Source organism: Neltuma alba, unplaced genomic scaffold, assembly GCF_004799145.2.
Source record: "Neltuma alba isolate B1F8T4 unplaced genomic scaffold, ASM479914v2 tig00001887_pilon, whole genome shotgun sequence".
Taxonomy (NCBI): domain Eukaryota; kingdom Viridiplantae; phylum Streptophyta; class Magnoliopsida; order Fabales; family Fabaceae; genus Neltuma; species Neltuma alba.
Window position 1 is genome coordinate 150,716 of NW_021632656.1, and position 17,416 is coordinate 168,131.

At 31.5% G+C, this 17,416-nt stretch overlaps 1 protein-coding gene across 1 annotated transcript; it reads left to right on the forward strand.

Annotated features, from left to right (window-relative positions):
• Positions 1-8,368: 8,368 nt before the first annotated feature.
• On the forward strand, positions 8,369-15,168 carry LOC114713418 (TMV resistance protein N-like). Its single transcript, XM_028898065.1, has 10 exons — positions 8,369-8,883; positions 9,160-10,267; positions 10,386-10,667; positions 10,760-11,848; positions 11,921-12,457; positions 12,762-12,922; positions 13,043-13,160; positions 13,413-14,224; positions 14,552-14,672; positions 14,801-15,168. Exons 1-10 carry the CDS (start codon positions 8,369-8,371, stop codon positions 15,113-15,115), a joined length of 5,058 nt encoding a protein of 1,685 aa, XP_028753898.1. The 3' UTR covers positions 15,116-15,168.
• The last annotated feature ends 2,248 nt before the right edge of the window (positions 15,169-17,416 follow it).

Sequence of the window (17,416 nt, forward strand, 5' to 3'; positions counted from 1 at the left end):
CTTTACAGACACTAATTTGGTGCAGATTTATATAATGCTTACTGAAAATCAAAGAAATAAAATCTTCCCATCTGTGGATAGTGTTTTGGAAAATTGAAGAGGGAAACAGAGGTGAACTATCAAGGAAATACAGTCAGATTCACTTGAAATTTTGTACTGATTGGGAGCAGGCTCCATTAAGATTGGTTGATGTAGGGTCAATCAAGTGTGGATGGCGTTTCATTCGCGAAAGTGATTTAGAACGACTCAATGATGTAGTAAGTTGCTTTCTTTCTACGGTCTCTTTTGTAATATTTTTGTACTGGTATTGTTGTTACTTCTCATCAGTAGAGAGAAGTTAATGATGAACCACAAAATTAAATCTCTTTTAAGAATGAACAAATTGTTATTTGAATTCTTTTGCACAATATACTTTGTTACAGAGCGAAACCTCTCAGACTCGGGTCACAGAACGTGAAACCTCAACTTTATGCTCGGAAGATGAAGCCAAATTAGATGATGATTCATGGATGCAGTGCATTGCAGATGATGCAAGGTACGTGATATTGTAATCTGACAATATCCTTTATCTGTTGATTATTAATGAATTTCAAAGTTGGTGTTATGATTGAGACCCAAAATTGCAATCTTCTGATCATAATTTCAGTTAAATGATTAGGATCACTACATTCTGTTTTCATATGCCTATTCCTAAAACCAATTGAAAGCTTTTCAGCATTATTGAAGAAATTGTTTCATGCCCAAAGCAAATGGCACAAATACGATTAGCAAAATGTACCAAGAACTGAAAGACAATATATTGATTTCAAAATTGAATTTAGATGAGCTCCCTTTGAGTTTATTGCATTATAATGCTTGCTGCTACTGATACATTTAGAAGCCAATTTCAGGTTTTGGTTTTAGATAGAGAAAACTAAGACAGCAATAAGCTTACTAGTCCTGCTATCTGAGATAGAATACTGCGACATCTACGCTCCGTATTCATATTCCTGAATCTATTTCAGTCAATAGATCAGCCCAAGCCTAAGGCTCATGTTGTGGAATCTACCAGGGAACCTAACTATGAGCCTGAAGAACATATATGCTGTTGGCTATATGAGGTTTTGTCGACATGTTCGTGTTCATTCCATCGATAACTTCTCCTTTGATGAATTGTAAACCAACATGAAAACATAACTTTTCCTTTTGATGGTTGAAATTTATATGAATAGCATGTACTAGCATTTACCAGATATTGACAATAAAGTCGTAGAGGCCCCAAGAAGGAAAAAAAGAAAAAGAAAAAAGAAAAACACTAGTTCTCTTGTTTTTCTTCTTCCCTTAATTAGCCTAGAAATCAATGCTTAGCTTGGAAGGAATATATGGAAGACCTAATTAAAAAGTATAAGCAGTGTAACTTACGGAGTGTACTTATTATAAATTAACAAATACTCCTCCGCTCATCAATATAGGATCTAATTATTGAGTTGATTTTGATCCTAAATATAATACCTATTTCTTATATTTATCAATTTTCACTAAATTATCCCTATAGATACTCTATCAATCATAATCAAGTAGAAGATAAAGAAAAGATATTAAGGAAGATGATTATGATGTTTTAGAAAAAACATGTCATATTTCTTATAATTAACCAACTTACCTAGCATCCTTAATCTAATTAAATTAATTAAATAGGTCTTATATTAAGAATAAGAGGAATATGATCTTTTTCATATTATTTCAATTCCCTTCTCATTTATTTTTCTTTTTTTTAAAAAAAAAAAAGATGGTATTTTAATAAGAATGTATGATCTCATATTTCCCAATCTTTGAGTTGATGAACAAGTGAGAGTTCATTACAGATTAAGATAAAAAATTCATAAAATACAAATTGAATCACAGAATTTGATATAAGGATTATCAACTCGAAAATCAAAATCTTAAATATGAAAATTCAAAACCTAATACTCTAAGAAATCATTAAGTTCATAAAGAGAAAATCAAACTACCAACCCCCAAGATAATATCAATAGAAACAAATTAGAGACAGAATATGTTCTGTTACTAGTTTCTTTGTCACTAATAAGAGTAGCGACACAATTGAAATTCTGTCGCTAATTAGCCACAGATTGTCACCACCATATAATTTCCTTCTCAAAATAACTTCTCTATGGCTCGAACCTAGAACCTCATCCATGCACGTGTACAGTTTTACCAGTTGAGCTGCAATGAACCTCTTAACTTACTATGTAAAATTATATATATATATATATATATATATAAAACATTCTTTTTGACAAACAATTATACATACATATATATTATTAAAAACTAAAAATATATTATATGATAATTTTAATCATAACTATTTTAATGACAAAATAATTTTAAATATTTGTTTTACTATTTATTTTATAATGTTTTATGTTTTAAAAAAATATTTTTACTATAATTTTAATTTCTAAGTACACTAATTTTGAATTTTGAATCATAAATAATTTTCTATAAATATTTTTAAATTTATTTTTAATTAACAATGATAACATAGACAATTTAATTATATATGTATTATATTACATTATATTATATTATCTATATGTGTTTTATTTATTTGACGAAAACCATTTACAGTTAGTCAAAAAATCTTGTTATTGAAAAAATAACTACTATAATAAAATCTAATAAATTATTCTATAAAAAATTAAATGATTCGAATAGATTATGATAAACAATATCCTCCTACTTATATATGTATCCTATGTAATTTATTTTCTTAAAATTCTTTGTATATACCATTTGTTTTTGTATTGAAGAGCAAAATCAATCTATATAATGGGAATTAATTATATCATGATTAAATTTTATTGTTTAATGATTGAAATTCAAAATTCACTTTAATATTAGTTTGTGTTCATATAAGTTTATTTTTTGATTTTAAATTTCTATCATATATTATATCTTTCAATATATTGTACATATGATAAAATTATTTCTTTCGTATATCAGTTTGTATAAAAAAATTTATTAATATTCTTATTATATTTTTAATTATTATTCATAATCAAGAGGAATTTATTTTAACAAAATATAAACAAGTTTTCTAAGAAATTGTCTTCCTATTTTCAGTATATACCTAATAATGACATAAATTATGACGATATCCTCATTAACACTAACTCCACAAGTATATCAATTTATTTTATAATTAAAAATATTTTTAAATCATTATATTCTTAATTTTTATTATATAAATTGTTATAAGATTATAATCTAAAATAATAAAATTTAAAATTAGTCACGGATTAGCAACCAAGTTAGTGATGGAAACTTTTGCGACAAAGAATTTAGCGACAGAATTAGTGACAAAAATTTTCAATAGAAAAAATTCCATCACTAAATATTTATTGACGGATTAGCGACAGACAAAAATTCTGTCGCTAATCCATCACTAATATTAGCGATAAAAATTTTTTGTCACTAATCCGTCGCTAAATTTAGCAACAGAATTTTTATTAATAATCCACCAGAAATTAGTGATGAAATAATTTTCCGTCGCTAATTTTGTTGGTAATGAACTGTTTTTTTTTTTTGGGTAGTGCATGTGGCTAGAAGACAACATCATTGATAAAAGAAAAGAGTAACGAAAAAGGATGCAAGAGTTAATGGCGCCACAAATGTGTATACATTTGCAATATGTCCTGTGTGTTTGGCATGTTCCCCATCTGCATCTTAGCCATTCTTTTATGGCCTAAGGGGTGTGTTCTTTTAGGTAACTTGAAGAATCGGAGGTGTAAAGATAATCAAAATAATATAATTTAAATTCTTGATCTTTGATCTTGATGAATCTTTATCTTCTTCCCCATCTTTCTTGCTTCATCTTTCTCTTCCTGAATATATTTATATTTTCTTTCTTCATGTGTGACTTAATCTTGAGGAGATAATGATTTGAATTTTAATCTTGATAGGAGATAATGATATGGATTTGATAAGGAGATGCTTTCTTTAATTTGTTAAGCCATTATGTTTAATTAAATAAGAGATACTGTAGGATATTGAATCTTTTGCTTAATTAAATATAATGGCCTAATAAATTAATATAATTAAGATATTAATGATTTTTGAAATTTTCAACATGCCCTTCGTCAATCTATGTGACATCTTGTTTGACTTGTTGAAAAAGTAGCTTTTGAAATCACTGCTCTGCCCTTTCTTAATGCTAGCCACGTTTTTTTGGGCTATAGGACCATGAAAAACTTGCAATTTAGGCTTAGGTGATGGTTTTGGGGCACAATTGAAAAATATATGCGATAGATTGATATAAATGGGCCCTAACTATGTTGTAAGGCCTTAAGCTTCATGGATCGCCTGCACCTGCGTTCTAGCTTTATTTAAGTTCATCATCAATCTTAGTATTAATGTTTTTGCCTTTTGTCAATATCTTCGGCCTTAGCCTACAAATCTCTCTGAGATATCCTAAAATCATAGTAAAGAAATACATTTCATCCGCGTAGATAAATTCATTAAAGGAAAATTATAAAAACAACAAGCAAATAAGCCTCTCTTTTTTTGTTTCATTTAATTACCTTTATTATACTTTTCTATATTTGCTGCAATTTCACCCCATTATTATCACAAAATCCTTAAAATATATATAAAATTATATTCCTCCACTTCTAAATATAAAACCTATTGTGTAATATAAATGGGTCTTATATTTAGGATCAGAAGAGTATAACAAAATACATATTCTTGTTTGTACTCCAAAGCCCCTACGTACCTATTTGAGACTTCAGTTCCTTGCCTCATTCACGAAAGACGGTCTCGCAATGCTCTCACGCCCAACTTCAGGTTCAAAGCTTGGTGCTCGACGTACGGAAACGCCACTAATATATTGCCTCTGGTTTTATGTATTATATCCACTCTAAAATAAAATAATGAATTTCCATATATTAACCATTTTGCAATAAAAAGTGAAATATTTATTAATTTTTTAAAAATTATCTTCATTTACAACTTTTAATTTTTTTTAAAAAATACTTTTAAATAAGGGCAAACTTGAAATGTTATTTTATTTTAAAATTATTTTAATTATTTAAATACATCTTTTTTATTCTTATAAAATAATTACAAATATTTAAAAATAATGGTATAGTTTTAATAACCTTATGAACAATAGAAGTCAATTTTCAAGTCTATGGGGAAAAAATATCAACTTTGGTTATTTCAATTGGGTCACACTAGCTTTTGCAATCTTTGCTTCGAAAAATGAGTCTTGTTTTAAACAATAATTTTTTTTTTTATGGATAACTTCCTAAATTTCAGAACTGTCATCATCACCCGACCCGGAAGAGAAACAACAAGTAGATGATTAATGGAAGTAGTTCATAACAGAAGAGCAAGATACGTGTTATAAAATGCACTCTAATACTACCTCGTTATTGTTTTGCATCCTCTTGCATCGACAATAATTTGACTAGTTTACGTCAGTCAATATTAAAGTTTGGATAGAACTGGCTCTGCAAATTACTTTAGGTAAATTGAAGTTATCCAAAATTGAATTTCGATAAATGGAAAGCGGCAAAAACCGAGATCAGCCAAAAGCATGTTGCATGTTACTTCTTTTCTAACCATGATTTTGGACTTTAACATGATTTGAAAATGAAAATTGTGTTGTTTGGTTTTCAAGTTCCTTTTGGAATGAGTGTTGTTGGCAACGGCTTTAAAAAAAAACGTAATTTGGGCTTCAAAACCAAGATGTTTTCAAAACGTGGTTAGTTAATAAAAGGCAAATTTATATAATAGTTACTGGAAATCAAAGAGAATATATAATGAGTCATTTAAGGCTCTTTCGACTCCCTTATTGACAAAGCTTTGGACATCAACCCAGATCACAAGATGTTGTAATTAATTTGTAATCTTTGCAAGGTTTTGGTACAATATTTATAATCATTTTACTAGCTTGGCATTGTTTTATATATGCTCGTCTGGATTATGGCTTGGTGATGAAATTGGATTTCGAGACATATCGAAATGCAATTTGATTTATTCGGTACTGGTTCTATGCATATTCATGCTAATGAAATTCACATGGTAAACCGTAACACATAGTGCTGTCCGTTGTGTTTGGATGAATGCAGAGTTATGCATAATCTAAATTAAGAAAAAGGGAGTTGACCAAAAACAAAAAGGGAAAAGGGAATATGCTATAATATTCTAACTTGGGTTCTAAATATAAGATTACAAATGAGGTCTTATATTTAGAACTAGAGATAATATATACATTTATAATTGTTATAACATTTATTATTCATCCAAACAATAAAACTTGAATTGGATTTGGAAATTAAAATCCTTTTCTCAAATTCTCTGTTGGCTGAAGAAGCATGAGTTTGAAGATGCATTCTAATTCTAGCTGGCAATTTCTCGTCCCTGCACTGCCCTCATCATTTCTCATCATCAACACTTACTCAGCCTCACCATTTTATCTTCACTCCCACTTGTTCATCTTTTTCAAATTGCTCAGACTACAGGTGCTTCCCTTACCACACTCAATATCTCCTCTTTTCTTCATAGTCCACTATTTGCCAAATAAGTTCAGCCTGTCTTTTATAAAATAAATTGAGTAATTTAACCTTCTAAAATTCAAGAGCTTATTATTTTGGATCAACAATAATTTTTAAAAAATTTAGTAATACAGACACATATTTGTAAGTTAGATAAATCTTAGTTACTTTTCTCAGAAAAGAAAAGTCATTACATGAGAACAAAATTTAAAAATTGTAACATATTCAGGAAAGACTTGGAATCTTCACGCTAGGTTGACTTGACGTTGGTGATATGAGTCGCAGTCATGCGGGAGGGAGCATGGAAACAATACCTCCAAGCTTGTAAGAAATAAGTTGTCAGTGGAAGCAATATTTCCTTAATTCCCATTCATTTCTCCAAGTCTTTGGTCAATAACAACATTTATGTCTTTGCTTCTATTTCATACTACGTTCGATCGTTAGTTTTTTTTTTTTGTTATAAAATAAGCATTAATTTTATATTCAATTTGATCTTAAATAGAAGACCCTAATTCACTTTATTTCTAATATTTATTTATTTTCCTCTCAAGTAATTCTTATGAATTGCATATATGTTCTTAAAAAGTTTTTATCAAGAAATAACTTAAATTCACATGATTAATAAGGATATTTTAAAAAAAATAATATCAATTTATTACAAATAACTAGCTAAATTAATTTTTTTAATATTTCCAAATTAGTTATATAGCTTTAATGTTGAGAAATGAAGGTAGTGTGATATACTCCTCTGGTCCTATTTATAGGGTAGAGAGATAATTTTTTTTTGTCATATTTATAAGTCACTTCATTAAATTTTTTGCGTAAACGTACTATTTTATCCTTCATTTATTATAGTGTAGGTAGTTATCTTTTTTGAAAGGTGCATATATTAAATAAGGGTAAAGTTAAAAAATTGTTATATTTTAATAGAGTTAATACATTTTAAGATTTTTTTTTGTTTGTGTGAAACATGCTGGAAGTGTTTTATAAATAAGACTAAAGAAATAATTAATTGGAAGGAGTCGTGAGGGAAGGGGCATGGAAGGAAGGAAATGGGCCTCTGCTCATTCAATTCTCACGTCTCCTTTTCTTTGACTTTTTGGCAATCATACGCGCTAATGGAGCCCGACGGGTTCCATTTACATAGATATATTGGCGTGTTCAGACTGGAAGGTGAGAAAACCAACCCCATATGCATTTAATATTGGATTGCTAACCAGAAAGAATTCTCCCATTTGCTTTTTAATAATAGTAATATTAATTTGGCAAAATTACTTTGCAGTTTGTATAACCAATCTTATTACTAAAAAGTCTCACGACAAGTGAGCGGCATATACACATGTTGTGATTTTCTGCATCAAAACTTATCTGTGTGACTTTTTAGTAATTAAATTGTTCATCGATGTGGGATTGCATAAAAATCTTTCCAATTAATTTCTTAGAGTATGAGCAGAAATTGTATGAAGACGAAGCACAAATAATGGAAATGTAAGAAAATCAATAATTAAGGGGAAAGTCGTCGGATTGCATCAGGGCCGCGGTGGTTTCTAAGTGAGCCACCACATACGTCCAATCTTCAAGTACTAACTACATACAGGTATACGAAGCATTGGAGTTTAGTCTTCACTTGTAGCTAGCATTGAGCTAAGGTCAGTGTATGACAGATCTAGATCACACGCCATCTTTAATTCCTACCTTGTTTCTATAATTTTCATTTCATATTTGATTTGTTTTCTTTGAGGACTAATGCTATGGTTTAGTTTTTGTAGGCTAAAATACTACAGGTTCATCACATTATACTTCGTAAGTTGACTCATACATTTATGGCAAGTGACCATGAAGCCTCTTCCTCAAATTCTTCCAGCTCCAATTCAACCCGAGGGACCTGCAAATATGACATTTTCTTGAGTTTTAGGGGTGAAGATACTCGTAAAGGCTTTACAAACTACTTGTATCATGCATTAAATAGGAGTGGATTTAGAGTTTTTAGAGATGATGAAGAACTTGAAAGAGGAGAAGTTATCTCACAGGAACTTCGACAAGCAATTGAGGAATCTCACTTTGCGGTTGTTGTTCTCTCCAAAACTTATGCCTCTTCTTCATGGTGTTTAAATGAGCTCCAACACATTCTTGTCTCAAGAAATAAGCTAGGTCAAATAGTTTTCCCCATCTTTTATCATGTAGGTCCATCTGATGTAAGAAACCAACGAAAAGCCTTTGGTGAATCTTTTGCCAAACTTGAACAGAAGTTCCAACATGACCAACCAAAGCTGCAAAAACGGAGGGATTCTCTAACAGAAATGGCTAATTTATCTGGTTTTGATTCCAGTCAATATAGGTGAGTCTTTTTAATAAGATTGAATAACTTGCATATATATATATATATATATATATATATGTATCAATTCATTGAACACTGCTTTGATGTATCTAAGATATCTGCATGTCTCGACATGTTCTTTTCAGAGAGATAAAAACTTTCAGTTGAGAGTGAATAAATCAATAATTATTTCATACTATCAAATATATAACTTTTTTTATTATTTATATCTGAGTTATATTACATATATCATATGATCATACAATTCATGTGAGGGAAAAATTGTGCTTGTAGGTACGAAACAGAACTCATTGAGAATGTGGTTGGACATTTATGGGACCAATTTTGTTCTGAATTGCCACCTGTCAGTGTAAGTGATGCACTAGTTGGAATTGAATGGAGAGTAGACCAAATCCTTTCAGTGTTAGAGATAGGGTTGGATGATGTTCGGTTTATAGGAATATGGGGAATGGGAGGTGTGGGCAAGACCACTCTTGCTAGAGCTATCTATGAGAGGTTTCATAGCCAATTTGACTTGCATTGCTTTCTTGCCAATGTCAGGGAAGATTCGGAAAGGAATGGCCTTGCTCACTTGCAAAGTAAACTGCTTGCACGTCTCAAGATAAGAAACATGCAAATTGAAGACAAGCATGAAGGAAAGAAAACAATAGGATACCTTTTCCGCAATAGAAAAGTTATGCTTATCCTTGATGATGTAAATCTTATAAGCCAATTAGAGAGTTTAGCTGGAAGCCGGGAGTGGTTTGGTGAAGGGAGTAGAGTAATCATTACAACTAGGGATGTTCACTTACTGAGATCTCATAATGTGGATGAAATATACGAGGTGAAACCAATGAACCATGATGAGTCTCTCCAACTCTTCTGTCAAAAAGCATTTAGAAGAGATCCACCTACAAAGAGTTTATTGGAATTGTCAAAATCAGTAATTAATTATGCAAATGGCCTTCCTTTAGCTGTCTGTGTCATGAGCTCCTTCTTTTCAGGACGAAGGGAAATTGAATGGGAAGATGCTTTGGATTTGTTGAAAAAGGATTCAAGTAATAATATTTTTAAGATACTTAGATTAAGTTATGATGCATTAAACCATGTGGAAAGGACAATATTTTTAGATATTGCATGTTTTTTCAATATGTGGGGCAAGGATGAAGTAACAAAAATATTGGCAAGCTGTGGTTTTGAGGCAACAATTGGTATGAAAAGTCTTATTGACAAATCATTGCTAGCTGAAATTGAGGTTGGCAGTATCAAGTACATAGAGATGCATGGTCTGGTTCAAGAAATGGGTAGGCTTATTGTTTTTGATGAATCTCGTGATGATGTTGGAAGGCGCAGTAGATTGTGGTTTTCTCATGACATTGATCAAGTACTAAATAGAAATATGGTGAGTAATTAATTTTCTAGAAATACTAAAAATACTGTCACAAAATTTCTCCTAGCTCATGAATTTTCATATGCCTTGTTTGCTTATTTTGATACTCTTTTGTAATGTTTTTTATTAGGGAACTAAAGCAACGGAAGGTGTGGTTCTGCCCTTTACTTTTGCAAAAGATGAAGCAAATTGGAATCCTGCATCTTTCTTACGAATGCGTCTGCTTCGATTACTAATCATATCATGTAATTTTAACCTTCCCCGTTGTCTTATGGGCTTTCCATGGGCATTAAAAGTTCTTCACTGGTATGGATATCCTCTAAGAGATCTTCCCTTGAATGTGAAACCTTATGAACTTGTATATCTCAAGATGCACAATAGCAAACTAAAGCGACTTTCTCAGGGCACACAAGTAAGATATTTTAATTTAAACACTTGCATAACTCAATTCATTAAGCTAACTATTTATTTATAGCCGATTTGCACTGTCTTTTATTTGACCAGTTTATGGAGAATCTAAAGATTTTGGACTTGAGCCATTCCAAGTACCTTATTCAAAGTCCAGAATTTTATGGACTTCAAAATTTAGAAAGATTAGTTCTTGAAGGCTGCGCCAAACTTGCTAATATTCATCCTTCACTTGGACAGCTCCACCATCTTCTTGAAGTAAATTTGAAAGGTTGCCTGAATCTTAAAGTCCTTCCAAGACAATTGGAAATGGCATGTTTAAAAGAGTTTGTTCTAGAAGAGACTGGCATAGAAGATGTTCCTGAGTCACTTGGATCCTTAACTAGAGTTGAAGTTTTGAATCTAAGAAATTGCAGAAGTCTTAAATTCCTTCCAAGAAAACTCGACATGAACTCTTTGAAGGAATTTGTTCTTTGTGGATGCACAAAAATTAGAGATCTTCCAGAATTCGGAGAAAATATGAAAAATCTCATTACACTTGATGTGCAAGAGACAAGTATAGCCAAACTTCCTGAATCTCTTGGATCATTAACTAGTCTCCAAACTTTGAATTCAAGGGGTTGCGAAAATCTTGTTAGCCTTCCCCACAACATTAAAAAATTGAAGCACTTGAAAGTTCTCAATATTTCTGGTTGTTCAACTTTTTCTAAGCTTCCAGATAATCTCAATGAAAATGAAGCCTTGGAAATGCTTGATGCAAGCACAACTGTTATAGCAGAAGTACCTTCTTCTATTGGTGATTTACAAGGACTCAAGAAACTGTCATTTCAAGGATGTTCTTCCCCTATGGGCTTAATGTTGCCCAATTCTATCTTCAACATTAAGTCATTGACAAAATTGGATTTAAGCTACTGCGATATAGATGATGGAATCCTTCCCTATGATCTCGGTGGCCTATCATCATTGAAAAAGTTAGATCTGAGCGGAAACATGGTTCTAAATCTACCAGCTAGCTTCATTTCTAATCTTTTGGATCTACGATTTCTTTATCTGAATTCTTGCCCAAGGCTTCAATTTTTGCCACAACCTTCACCAGGTTTATATCTAATGGATGCAGGAGATTGTGCTTCACTGACAACTTTGTCAGATGTAGAATTGTTACATCTCTTTACTTCGCTTAACCAGGTACACATCTCTTTACTTCACTTAACCGATTACATTTTGCTCAACATAAGATATGTCAAATTTATGTTTCAGGGTGGAAACCATGTTAAAAGGCTACCGCATAGATTGAATGCTGACTCATTGGCAACACTGTCCTTCAAAGCCTTTTCAGTCACTATTCCAGGAATGGAAATACCATCATGGTCTGAGAACCAAAAAAGTGTTTCCCTGAATAAGGAATCTAAAAGATCAATAATAATTGACATGCCTCCATGTGAATGGCTTGGATTTGTGTTATGCATTGTGCTAGAAGATGACATGTTTTATTCCACAGGGGCCAACCAAAATCCCTTTGGGCTCTCTTTTTATGCAAAAGCTTCTAATGATGATATCGTATTCCTCCAAGGAAGGGATCGAAAATGTGAGAAGGGAATAAGTTCTCCTCACTTGTGGATCCTGTTTGGGCAAATTGGAAAGCAAAGTGATTTATCAATGAATTACAGCCAGCTTCTCTTGAAATTTGAAGCCCAAAAGAATGATGGACCAAGTTCCATTAAGTGTGGGTGGCGAGTCATTGAGAAAATAGATTTTGAAAACTTCCTTTCAAGTCTGCAAGAGCGCCAGGATCAAGTAAGTCACATTGCTACCATCATTTTTTTATCATGTCTAAGCTTTAACTGAAGGGAAAAACCTCACAAAAGAAAAGACCAAATTTCAGTTCTTTATTTTTCAGGACTAAAGGAAACAGAAATGGAGATTTAGGAAAAAAAACAGAGAGAGAGATCGAAGAATTGGTAATTAAAAGAGAAACCAGAGAAGAATACAATAGAAGGTTTGGCATACGAGATTTAAAGGAAATTGAGGCACGATCTCTAACAATTTAATCATGTCTCATTATTTCGCAAGATATACTCATATTATTTCAAATTTTAAGGAAAAAACAAGGTGCTGTGAAGCTGAAGATTCAGTGAGTGGGAGCCATCGAGCCATAGTCAATGAACGTGAAACCGAGTCCCTAGAGCCTGCTTCTTCATTCTTAGAAAAAGAAGGCGATCTATATGATTTGCAGATTCATTTTGATATTGACAATGCAGGGTACAATACGTGTGTGTGTGTGACGGATGTCTCTTCATCTCAATAAATTTCGAAGTTCAATTTCCCATTATGAAATTTAACCTTGAAGCTTGTGATTTTGATGCTGCATTGATTGTTCAGCTCCAGCCAATGCAGACATAGCCATTGTGACTTTGCTCCAGCCATTGCAGCTCCACCCACAGCCATCCATTCATCATCTTCATCAACTTGCCATCCACGTGAGAGTGTGCCTAGCCAGGTATGGGATTTATAGCAACACTCTTATGTATCTTCCTCTGATTCACGTACATCTTATGTGGGGTTTCTTTTGGTTGTGCTTGCTGAAATTCTTCTAATGTAGTAACCGATTTTAACCAGTTGTGATTCTGTCATTAACTTGCTGTGCAAATTTGGTCGGGTCAATCCAATGAGATTTTTTTTTTTCACTTTCTCTGACATATATAAATTGATGAAGTTCTCTCTTGTGGGTCTTCCATTTTCCTTTCTTTAGGTTGATTTAGAGGAAGATGATGAGGCAGGAGTTACAATCGAATTAGATTGGACAAGTGGTAGTGGTGACAAAGTAGAGAAGAGACAACTAGTGGGAGTGTTAATAACAGAGGAAGCTTTGAACAAGCACAAAGTGATGAGCATGGTTGAACAGGCTTGGAATTTGCTGATAGAGGAGGTGGATATCTTGGAATTAGGAGTTAATTCATATATGTTTACCTTTGGAAAGGAGGATGATTACTTTAGGGTGTTAAGAGGCAGACCTTGGTACATCTCAGGATGCCTACTCAATATCCAAGGATGGACAGGGTATATGGTGCTATCAGATGGAAGATTCAACATGTCACCTTTCTGGGTACAATTTCGTGATGTGCCTGTAAAGGCTATGACAGTGAATAATCTCATAAAAATAGGGAAAAAGATGGGTGAGGTACTAATGGTGGAATGTCCTATTGTTAATGGAAGGATTATTAGGAGTTTTGCAAGGGCAAGGATAAATGTTGATCTACGTCGTCCATTAATAACTGGGTTCTGGATTCTAAGACCAGAGCTGCCAAAGCTATGGAGCTCAGTGAGGTACGAAAGACTCGAGGGTCTTTGCTACAAGTGCGGAATAATAGGGCATAGTTCAAGAACCTGTAATTCCAAAAGGAAGATGGCAGTGGTGGATCCAGCAGAACCTATGTATGGTTTATCGATCAGTGTTGCTGCTGAGAGAAATTGTGATTATGCTATGCATGTTTATGAACAAGGGTGGTGTGAAGTTGGTGGGGATGGTGAAAAAAAGATGCAGTTGAACACTAAAAATGCAAGGTGCCATATATGAAACGTGATCTTATCTTCTTTTCATAATAAATAATTAGGTTAAAATCATTTTTTAGTTTCTGAAATTTGAACTTATTTTAGTTTTGGTCTCTTGAAATTAAAACTAGTGATTTTGGTCTTTCAAACCTTGTTTCAACTTTCAGGGGGTTAAAAAATATTGTTTCAAGGACCAAAAATCTTTAGGCAAACAAAAATGAGATTAAATTTTAAAGATCAAAATCAAAATGATGTTAAACTTTGGGACTAAACATGGTTTGAAATCAGAAATTGTGGTTTACACTCGTGACTTTGATGTTACAACATTGACTATTGCAGACTTAGGCATCATGACTTTGCTCCTCTCATTGCAAATCCAGCCATTACAGCACCACCATCCACGGCCACCCAGTCGCCTTCTTCGTCGAACTGCCATCCATCTGAGAGTGTGACTACTCAGGTATGCTATTTATAAAGAAGCGAAAATTACTCCTTGACTTGTTATGAAAATTTATGTCAGTCCAGCGAAATACATGGGGGCAAAATGTGAATTTGATTTCTTTTGGCATCTTTGTGGTCAAGTCTCAGGAAGAAAGAATTTTCCCTGATGATTCAATTCATGGCACACAAGTATCTACCACAAAGCAGGATCTTTCATGGCGGAGAAATCATACACTTGCTGCTCGTCCTATTTCCCAGGCTTACACAACAGACTCGGAAAAGACAAGTGCTGAGAAGATACTTGAAGAACTCTTTCAAGTTTCAGACTTGGAAGACATTCCATTGCTGCAAATTTATGATATTCTCACCACTGATGTAAACGAGTATGAGTTATTTAAGGCTCTTCCTATGCGATTAAGAAAACCTTGGATTTTAATGCAAATCCAAAAATATTTTAGTTAATCTGCAATTTTTATAAACCCTTGGAGACAAGTTCATTGTGCTTTCTTAGCATTACAAAATTAGGAAGGTTATTTCCGTCCAATTGACACCAATACATATTGAATTTCCTCTATGTTCTATAGTGATTAAAAACAGTTATTAATCGCCTTACCAAGAAGTTGTGAAAATGACTCAAGGTTCTGTCAATGTCATCGCAGGTGTGGGAAATCACTTAAAATATTACCCTCAGATTGAATTCCTCCTAAGTTTTGAAGTGATTAAAAACAGTTATAAATAATACTACCTCCAATTCTAATTATAAGATCCTATTTATAGACTACAAACAGAATCTTATAACAAGAATCTGAGCTAGTATTGCTAAAATTGTAAAGATGACTAGAGATCATTGTAAACATATGAAATTTCTGGCTTCCCCATTTCAAAACCTCCTAGGGGTAGTTTCGGTTTTTTATTCCTTCCAAGTACGAAATCAACGTGTCTTCTTGTTTATTAGATTAACTTTTTTGGAATTTCAAAATTGACGTTGTCCTCTGGTCAGATTTTTCCTTTTATTAAAAATTTTAATTGACAAAATTTTTTTAAGATTCCTTTAAAATATATTAGAATTAATATATTATGTGAAAGTATATCTTCACAAAGAAAATTTATATAATTAAGACAAAATATATATAGATTATTTTGTTGCAACCAATGTAGTCACTAAGTCGATGTCATGGTGACCATTGACACTTGTTAACATTGACAAAAAGTTAAAAAGAGTTGCCCTTAAAAATATAAGAGAGAATGACAAAAAAAATTGAAATTATTAAATCCTAAATTAAGTTTAGTAATAATATTTTATTTAACATTGACAACACTGAATTTGCAAATAACAACAAATTTTTATTGACATCTATTATTTGGCACTTACAAATTTTCAGCTTTTTTTCTTGTTATTCTCCCAAAATAAAAATTTTCCTCACTAAAAATTAAGTCATCACTAAAAATACATTTTCACAGTCGCCGCTATAGGATACTTTTAGCGATGACAGTACTAATGAGGAGAAAATATTTGTAGGTGATGTGGCGCAACGGAGTATTGACATATGGCAAACGTGGTGCATGGCAGCCACATGGAAACACATAACAGGCTAGGCGATGACGTTAGTGGCCAAAGGCGATGACGTGGTGGTAGTTGATCGGTCGGTGATGATGTAATGTAACCTATAATTAATATTTTTTTAACGGGGATAGTTTTCAGCGGTGCCTTTGCCATGTGAGCGAGAGTAAACCTGCAATCTTTTGATACAAAATTATATATATATATACATATATGCGTATATTAAACATAACGTACAGATGTATCTATATATATTAATTATGATATATAAAAATATTTTAATACATGTAATGTAAATACATATAATATTAATATATAAATATCAACGTATGTAGATTTATATGCATTTCAATATATAGTAAATTATAAAAGATAATATTAATTTATAATGAGTATAATATTTATAAGTTATAATATTTTTTTGGGGAAAAAAATTAAAATATAGATAGAATTAGTATAATACTATTAATTTAATTTTCTTTTATTTATATGAATTTCAATATATATAAATTATAAAAGATAATATTAATTTATAATGAGTATAATGTTTATAAGTTATAATAGTCTTTTTGGAAAAAAATTAAAATATGGATATAATTATTATAATACTATTAATTTAATTTATACTTAATGAAAAATTTAACATATAAATATCACTTTAAAAATTAATATATAAAAATAAATAATTTCCTTATTTGAAAATTTATTTTTCTTTTGGTTAATTATATAATTGTTTAAAATTTTATTGAAAAAATTTTACATCATCTTATCAGTTTTTATTATTTTAAATTTTTAACTATAAATTTACATTAAATTATAGATTATAATAGAATTAGGAAATAACTTGGATCCTCTAGACCTCTACTCATCTTTTCTCTCCTTTTTCTTTCCACACATCTAATTCCCATGTTATATTTATATTCATATTTCAAGATAGTATATTTTAAGATAGTATTAATAAAGGATTCTGATCCTCATATTAATTATAAAACAGTTGAGATTTAATGTCTTATAAAATCATGATTATAATATTACATGAAAACACATAAATAAATTTAAGCTATTACAATTTCTTAACATTTTCTAATTATATCTCTAATTTTATCTATAATAATATATTGATTGAGGTATAGGAGAATATAAAAATCTTATATGACCTAATATATCTTCCCTTCTTCCTTATGTGTGAGAGTGAAGAAATT